The sequence below is a fragment of the Cannabis sativa genome, chromosome 8 (genome assembly GCF_029168945.1).
Source record: "Cannabis sativa cultivar Pink pepper isolate KNU-18-1 chromosome 8, ASM2916894v1, whole genome shotgun sequence".
Lineage (NCBI taxonomy): Eukaryota > Viridiplantae > Streptophyta > Magnoliopsida > Rosales > Cannabaceae > Cannabis > Cannabis sativa.
Window position 1 is genome coordinate 40,144,690 of NC_083608.1, and position 9,761 is coordinate 40,154,450.

The following is a 9,761-nucleotide window of genomic DNA, read 5'->3' on the forward strand; positions in this document are numbered from 1 at the left end:
TATGTTATTTTTTGTTGTTTTTTTGTTGTTATTTTGATATTATTTTTATGTTACTTTTATGTTGTTTTCTTATTGATTTTATGTTATTTTCGTGTTATTTTTTGAAAAACCGTAAAAATGTAAAAAACAATTTTTTGAACGTAAAAATATAAATATTTTACAGAAAATAGTGCATTATGTACTTATTCCTAAAAAAAACTCCTTCAACAAACAATCGCCTAACATTATTATGGTTCATCTATTAACTTCTTTTGATTATTCCTAAAAAACAAATATTTTAATAAGTGAATATATTATTAGAAAAAATTAACGATCTAGTGTCGTAATTAAATTCAAAAGATACTAATTATTGTAATTTAAATATCACATATTTTTGTATCGTTCGTAGTGAAGCCTCTATTATAACAAGATTGTCATAGATATTCACTAACAACTTTTATTATAATTATAGAAAGCTTGAAAAATAGATAACGAACCATTTGTTATGCACTTCCTGTTATCATTTATTGTATACCTCCAAATTAATACTACTAATAAATTTACAAGTGTATATAAACAAATTCGATAGTCGTGCATATCCACTCATTTAATTCCTCCATTTAAATATACTATAATTGATATCAAATACTATATGTTAGCTGGATTAGTTATAAGTCCACCACAGGGTTTTCATTAAATAATTAATTTTTTTCACGGCATATTTGCTATCGTATTTATGTGTCCATTAAGTAAAACGTCAATTTTTTTTACTAATAAAGAAAAAAAAATTTAAATTTAAATTACAATATCTCTAATATTCATATTATTTAATTATTATCTATTTCACTCCGCGAATCACCTAAACCTAATGCTAATATATATAGGGTTCATATATTTTTAAAAGATTAAATAAATAAAACTAACGCCCAAGTCAAATTTTCAAATTCACCCATATATTCTTCCACTATATAATAAAGGGGGTAAGTTAAAAAATGTCTCTTTTATTAATCAATTAATTAAATTTAATTCTAATTTTATACATAAAAGAGTTACAAGTATGTTGAAGTGACAGGGCGTAATAGAGGATTATATAAAAAGAGTATCGAGTGAATTTCCTCATAATAAAGTGTACTACTAGAACTCTTGAAGGATTTTGTTGGGTCCATTGCCAAATATGGATATCTTAACTAAGCTTCCAGAAACTGAAACTACGGCGGCAGCAACCACAGCAGGGCGTTCGTATCAGCCACCTCCGGCGATGGATAGTGAGAAGGTAGATGAATTGGAAGAAATTATTGGTTACAAATTCAATGATCGAAATCTCATCGAACAAGCTATGACCCACCCGTCTTTCGTTCGGGGCAACCGCAACAGTTCTTACGATCGATTAGAATACTTAGGGGACTCCATTATCTCTGTTCTATTCACAAAACTCCATTACTTTGAATACTCAAACTTCTCCTCCGGCCATTTGACTCCCTTACGCGCCTCCAATATTGACTCCGAGAAGCTTGCGCGCGTGGCCATCAAACACCATTTGCATACCTACTTGCGCCACAATAAACCTCTCTTGGAAGATCAGGTCCGTATACATCGCTCCAAAAAAAATTCTAATTATATTTTGATATAAGAAATTAATAAAGTCGTACCTAATTTACCAATAATATATATTATTATATACGTTGATTTTAATGGTACAGATAAAAAAGTTTAGTAGTGATATTTTGGAGTATCCTCTTCACTCAACCGGCCTTATTGAAGTGCCTAAAGTCTTAGCAGATATTGTTGAATCAACCATTGGAGCTGTCTTTGTAGATAGTAACTGTTGTTTCGAGACTGTTTGGACGGTACTTCCATTTTCTTTTATTTTCTTTCCATGGATATATTTATTTTATTAATTTGTTTTTAGAAATTCTTATTCAAACGTAACATTTTGTTTTTTAATTTTAAAATCAGAAAAATAAATATAGATTTTTTGTTTTTAAAATTTTGTTTTTAGAAATTCTTTATTTCTTAGTTTTGAATGGTAAAACTTTAAGTACCATTCAAAACTAAGAAATATTTATGCTTCTATATAAATGCTAACTAATTTTTTAGTTGAAATTTGCTATCTTTCCCGATCAAGTTCATATCATTTATTTCCAGAAAACAAAAATAAATATATCAATTATATATATAGAATTTTATAAAAATATAATAGCTTATAGCTAGGGGTAGTGGTGACAGATAGCTAGGTAGGTGGGTGGTTTGCATGATAATAAGATCAGATGAGGTGTTTTTATTTCTGTGATAACACGTTTTATGAATTTTGTTGGTAAAATTAAATAATGGTTTTTGTTACAGGTTTTTAAAGATATTCTGGAACCTATAATTGATGCAAAAACGCTAAAGCGTCATCCAATGACTGAGCTATGCGAAATATGCCAAAAGAATAGCTTAAAAGTTAAAATGGTGGATTCATGGGCCCAAAACTCTTCCATACATGTTTATGTTGGAGATAAACTCCTCGGAACTGGAACTTACCTTCTCAAAAAAGAAGTTGCTCAAAACAGAGCTGCCAAATCTGCTCTAAACAATTTAGGTATTCTTTGATTATCTCTAATTGTAACTTAATTGTTCACATTTATCATTTGTATACGTATCTCATTTGTCACATAATACCTAGTAAAATTACCTCACTATTATAGGTGTTTTATTAGCATTCTCAAATATGTATTCAAAATCTAAAACTTACGGAGGAACTATTTTGCTAATCTCGCGTGATTAATAATAAATCTTTTTAAAAAATGGTAAAAAAAAAATATTGTTATTGTCAATTAAAGGAGAAAATCAGTAAAACATCCAACTTTTGGTGTGAATGATTAATTACACCGAACTATCTATTAATTCAAGTATTATTTTTTATATATAGAATTATTAAAGTATTATTGATCAATGATGCATGCCCTATAGGAAAAAAATTGGCAATTCATTATTCAAACAAAATAAACTTATATTAAAGCCTTGGAACGATTACACATTTTAATTACATATTACTTTCCAATATACTATCAGTATTCTAACTTATATCCTAATAATCACTCTATTTTGGTTTAATCGTTAAATTTTAGCTGATATGGGTATCACAATGACAACGGTCCCAGAAAGAAAACCAGTAACAACCCCAGTGGATGTTAATAATATCAATGATGAGCCAAGGACGAGTACTCCAATTGCAGTAGAAAAATTGGAAGAAACTCTTGGCTATAAATTCAACAACCAGAGTCTAATTGAACAAGCTTTGACACACTCCTCTTATGCTGATGACATTAACAGCCATTATGATCGATTAGAATACATAGGAGATTCTGTTTTGACGGCCCTTTTTACTAAGCTACACTACTTTTTATACCCACAATTATCATCAGGCCGATTGACTCCCTTACGTGCTTCTAATATCGATACGGAGAAGCTTGCGCGCGCGGCCGTCCGCCATGGCTTACATACATATTTGCGTCACGATAAGCCTCTCTTACAAGATCAAGTAAGTCTATTAATATTAATTATTACTCTCTCTATACAATTTTTCTAAGTATTATTACTCATATATATATTATTTAAGAAATTCTTATTAACTTTGAAAATTTTCAGTGGACCAATATTGAATTCATATTGTGCATGTCTATCATTTTTGGAATGTTATCATCTTCATAATTTAAATTAATACCGTTAAAATTTCTAGATTTAGATAATCCCTTGTCCAGAACTCTAATTTTTTTCCAACCACGTAACAAACCTTATAACTCTATATGTACCATTTCTAAAAAAATATTCTTTTAAAATGATGTTTCTAGGAGACTATTTCGAATCGACGCTAATAGACTCTCAATAGCTAGCATCAGTTTAAAATGATCACTTAATTATTTCATTACTGCCAGTCCTCGAAAACTTCCAAATGTGTACAATGACAGGAATGCCCTATTTTTTAGTACTGTTGTATCAAATTGAGCTTGAGTTTATGGAGAAAATAGAAATGAAACTAAGTACAATGAGATTGAGAAGAAAAGGAATTCCAACTATTTATTACAAACTTTAGAGTTTTGGATGTTATTTGACTTATAACTTTAATTGTTTTTTTGTTTTTTAAAACATAAAAACAGTTTTAAAAACTAATATATAAGAGCCACAAAATTTTTTAAAAATTAAATTTTAAAAAACTAAAAAATAGGAAACATGAAAATATTGTTTTCAATTTTCAAAAATAACTTTTTTTTTTTGTCTAACATATTAATATATATTTTACATTTTTGTTTATATATTCGATCCTAGACCTGGAGCCAAACCGGACCCGAATGATTCATATTATAGTAAGGTGTTAAAATATTGATTTTTTTAGTAAGAAAAAATCTAAAAATAGTTTTAAAAAATTTGTGTCAAACATCATTAAATTTTTAAAATAACAAAAAAAATATAATCTATTCTCACTTTTGAAAATACAATTCTAAAAACTAAAAACTGAAAACACAACCAAACAAACTCTTATCTCGTCTCTTTTTTTTTTCTCCATCCAAATCTCTCTCTCCATTTATTTCCCTCCCTTAATTACTTCATTCCCTTACCAAGTTTTATTCTTTTGAGAAATTAAAGGAAAAATGTTAAGAAAATTTTACAAGAGCTACGACTAACATATGGAATCATAACTTGTTCACACGTGTGTAAACTCAAGCAATGCACTACTAGACACCATAATAAAATGTTACTAATCTTATTTTCTCTCTCTATATATAGATAAAAAAATTCAATTCAGAGATCTTGGACTACCCACTACACTCCACTGGTCTAATTGAAGTTCCAAAAATACTAGCGGATATAGTTGAATCTACTATTGGAGCTATTTTTGTGGATAGTAACTGTTGTTTCGAGACGGTTTGGATGGTACTTAATTCACTCTCAACGATCTGTCCATATATTTCCACTATTCAAAAAACTGTATTTTCTAATCCATATAGTTTCATTTTTTTTTCACAGGTTTTGAAGACTTTATTACAGCCTTTCATTAGCATAGAGACACTAAAACGACATCCGGTGACTGAGCTATATGAGATGTGTCAGAAGAACCATTTAAAACTGAAGTTTGTTGATTTATGGGTAGAGACGTATACTATAAATGTATACATAGATGATCAATTAGTGGGAACAGCTTCATATGCTCCCAAAAAAGAGATTGCACAAAATAGAGCAGCCAAATGTGCTCTCCAAAATATTGACACACTAATTGACATAAAATCATCGCAAATTTAGTTCATTTTTACACTGTCACATTAGTGTAAAAATATTTATATGTATCTTGCTTTCATAGAGATAATATATTAACCTTTCGACAAAAAGAAAATAAACAAAAAAATTTCTTACTATTTTCTGACTTTTTTTTCTTCTTAACTTTATTTTCACTATAGTTGGAATCATACATGTGTAATGTGTTTGAATCCCTTTTCATTTTCAGTGTTAACCCTTTCCTTATTTCCTCATGTGTCCACATGGAAGTTGGATTTTAGTGGTGAAAGAAAAAGATAAAAAAATATAGAAAAAAATAAAAAATATAATAAATAATAAATTCTTATATTTGGTATAGAATGAAAAATTATAAGGAAAATATATGTTTTAACCTAAAAAAAAAATTTGATTTCAACACTGTTTTTTCTTACTCTTTCCTTTTTCACCAAAATCTAACTTTCAAATTGAAGAAGTCTTTTCTCTTTTTTTTTACTAACATTATTTAACAACAAACATCAAAATTACATATATTATATAGCTTAAGAACAAAACACAAATTAAAATTAAAAAGAAACTAACCTTTGGTGGTGGTAGTGGTCTTGCACTAACAGAAAAAAAAAAAAAAAAAAATAAGAGATAGAGGAGAAAAACTTAGACATAAAAATAGAAAATTTAGGAGTGTTATACCTAATTTTTGTAAAAAAAAAAAAGCCTAAGATAGACACCAAAGTCAACCTTAAGACTTTGGCCAATACTTACAAATGTCAAATGAAGTTAAGACATCCTATTTGAGAGGGTCTCATGACACGTCTGCATGTGAAACTCATGAAAACTATTATACCTAAATTTCGATCAGCAATAAGAAGACACGTGTATCAAGACTGAAATATGAATCAGTTCAAATTGTGCCTTATTAAATGCACATTAAATAACTCGCCTTAGGAATTATAGTTAATAAAAATATTCGAACTCGCCGCAATACATGCAATAGCGAGATATGAGTAATAACTATTGACTAATGAAACTAGGGAGACAAATAGGTTCATTTTAGGATAAACAGTATACATATAAAAGCTTTTCAAAACGAGTAAACAAAGAGATTGTAACTCATTGATCCACATACTCATGAGTAAAAGCTTACCGCTCATTGAGCCACATACTCATGAGTATGTTTAAGGAATGAAAATAACTTCAACATTTATTCACCTCGCTTTTAACGCATTGAAGTAACTACCTTGCTAATACATTTCTCAACGACAAAGGAGAACCGCGAGATGCATTGTAACTCAACACTTAATATTTTTTCCTACAAAGATAGTTAAGAAAGATAACATGTACACGACGAGAACCATCCAACACAGTCAGCATAACTGATTATGGATAAAGACAAAGAGCGATTGAACAATTATTTAATATTATCCCATGTGCACAAAGATGAAACGTGGAGAATATCCACTTTTCATGAACGATTACTAATGATTAAATCCCAAGAGAATAACTGTCACCCTGTGCATCTATAAATAGGGACAGAACTCAGGGTAAAAGGAATGACCAATTTTGAGAGAAAAGAGATAATATTGTTAAATCGTATCATTTTATTCTATATTCAAATACATTTATCCCTAATAATATGAACTCTTGGATTATAAAGATTTAACTTCAAAATCATGTTAAAACCTTCTTGTTATTTATTATTTATTAGATAATTAATTGCTATATAATCAATTCTGTAGTTTATTTATTACAAAAAGGCTAAGATTTTAGTTAACTAAAATTTGTGTTAACAGTTTAATACTTTCATTGAGAGCCTTTGTAATAAAACTCAAAAAAATAACCTCCTCAAAAATACAACTCTAAATTTGCATTCACGATAGACGATACTCCACGTAATATAATGAAGAAAATCAGCAAGAAGAGACAACCCATCGTCCAAGAAAGGAGCCTCAGGCTTCGCAAAGAACTAACACTATTGAAACTCCCCCTTCTGGAAGAAATGTTGGAGATTTTAATCAAATTGGTGAACAAATCCCAAAAAGGCAAAGCAAGAATGCTTATGATTCAACCAGCTACGTTCCACTAGTGGAATTAGAAAATAGGCAACTTCGGCAATGCTTGGCTGAATCAAACTGGAGGAATGCCATGTTAGAAGGCGAAGGGGTAGCAGCAAGGGCTGCACGAGGAGAGTGTTGGTTATTATTTTACCAGGATCTTAGATCTACTCACAAGTATGTTTATTAACATCCTAAATATGAACTTTCTAAAACGATAAATTAAACACATATAAAGTTTAAGAAACCTTACATTGGGTGCAGCGGAATATAATGACTCCTTCCGTTCAGATCTCTAACCCTTGATTCCTTTCTGTAGCAGAGTATTATCAAGATCTGAACCTGGATCTTCTTCTCTGAATCCTTGATGCTGAATCTCCTTTGCTGATGATCTTTCTTCACGATCTTCCTCACTATGATTGAGGTATTGCTTGATGTGTGTGGGCACTACTCTAATCACTAAGAGAGGTTCGAAATATAGAGGAAGAATAGAGAGAGAGAGAGAGAGTGGCAGCTAGAGAAGAGAGTGGAGGCTCAGGTTTTTCTAATTCAGAAAGTGTAATTTTCCTGAAGCCTTCACTATCTATTTATAGCATTCCACTAGGGTTAGATTTGAATTATATGGCATTAAAATAATGAAAAAAAATCAATTTAAAATACCTATAAAGGTGGCCGGCCATGGCTTAGGTGGACTGGGCCTTGATTTTTGCAATTTTGCAATTTTAACACCTTTTGTATCTCATTTTCTCAAAAATGCCAATTTCTTAATTCAATCATTTAAATGCCAATTCTAACTATTTAATAACTATAAATAATTATTAAATAATATTGTCATTTATCATATTTATTAATTGAACCATACAAAGTATCATAATTAACAAATATGCCCCTATTAACTCTTTCTTTACCATTTCGACCTTACTTAGTGAAAATTTTACAAATAGACATAGTCTAATTCGTGAATTATAATTGATTAATCAAAACCAATTACATGAGTCTTACAAGCAATATTATCTCAACTAGTGGGGGGACCATGGGTCTATATAACTGAGCTTCCAATAAGTAGATCAAGAATTTAGCACTAAAATTCACTAACTTATTAATTCTTCGTTGAATCCACGCATAGAACTTAGAATTGCACTCTCAGTATATAGAATGCTCTATATGTTCCACCATATAGACACATCATTAGTTATCCATTGTTATAATCCTAATGTGATCAATGATCCTCTATATGAATGATCTACACAGTAAAGGGATTAAATTACCGTAACACCCTACTATGTATTTTATCCTTAAAACACTTGACCTCGTATAAATGATATTTCAGCTTATGTGAAATGAGATCTCCACCATTTATTTTCGTTTGGTCAAGCTCGAAGGAAATCATCCTTTGCTTACTATTCGCCAGGTAGAAGCTATAGATTCCATGTTTATGCTAGCGCTCCCACTCAATTGCACTACCGTGTTCCCAAAGAGTATATATCACCCTGACCTAAAAGTAGGCTTAACTAACAATTCAAAGGAACACGAATAGCCTTTCAAGATTGAGCCTAATCATAACAGGATTAAGATCATTTGATCTAGCATCAACTTGGCGATATTGACTTGAATAGATTTTACGGTAAGTTTAATTAAATCTAAGTCAAAGTTCAATATCGGTCCCTTCCGATGCATACTCCATGCATCCAACCTGAGCTTTACTTTAACCAATGTTCTGGAAAGAACATAGTATTTCTCCAAATACAAGTAAACTCTTGTTGTAGATTATCTAGGAAACTTTATTCACTTAGTCATGTTTACTTTCCAATGTGATGACAGCACAATAAACATGATCAAGTATGTGAAAAGGGTTTAAGATGAATTTATAAATCAATTAGACAAGCAATTGATAAAGTGAGCCAAAACATACACAAATGAATGAAAAATACTTCTGTTTCTTTATTGATGTTGAATAAAATAGATTACATTGAAATGGAGTTTTATTTAGGGCATAAAACCTAACAAACTCCCACTTGCACTAATATAAAACTAATTAGTACATATCAATTAATCCTAAATTCTGACGGTGCTTTTCAAAGGCTGTCACGGCCAAGACTTTGGTAAATGGATCAGCCAAGTTGTCATCTGTGTCGACTTTCTCAACTAGTACATCTCCTCTTGCCACGTATTCTCTGATAATGTGATACTTCCTTTCAATGTGTTTGCTTCTCTTGTGGCTTCGAGGTTCTTTACTGTTTGCTATTGCTCCATTGTTATCACAGAGTAGTACCAGAGGCTTTTCCATTCCAGGAACAACTCCTATGCTGGTGAAGAACTTTCTTAGCCAGACAAGTTCTTTAGCGCCTTCTACGTCGCTATGTATTCAGCTTCCATAGTTGAGTCCGATATCGAGGTTTGTTTAGCACTTCTCCAAACCACCGCTCCACCCCCAAGAGTAAACACCATCCCGTATGTTGATTTCCGTCTTCAAGACTTGCC

The 9,761-nt window shown here is 30.6% G+C and overlaps 1 protein-coding gene across 2 annotated transcripts; it reads left to right on the plus strand.

Annotated features, from left to right (window-relative positions):
* Nucleotides 1-961: 961 nt before the first annotated feature.
* Nucleotides 962-5,865, plus strand: LOC115698758 (ribonuclease 3-like protein 3). Of its 2 annotated transcripts, none has more exons than XM_030625926.2 (6): nt 962-1,561; nt 1,680-1,826; nt 2,323-2,560; nt 3,090-3,502; nt 4,747-4,893; nt 4,987-5,865. In XM_030625926.2, the coding sequence occupies exons 1-6, from the start codon at nt 1,154-1,156 to the stop codon at nt 5,257-5,259; spliced, it is 1,626 nt and encodes a 541-aa protein (XP_030481786.2). In that variant the 5' UTR covers nt 962-1,153; the 3' UTR covers nt 5,260-5,865. The 2 variants fall into 2 exon arrangements, with proteins under 2 accessions (XP_030481786.2, XP_030481788.2); XM_030625928.2 differs by having other exon boundaries at nt 1,025-1,561; nt 3,387-3,502.
* Nucleotides 5,866-9,761: the final 3,896 nt, after the last annotated feature.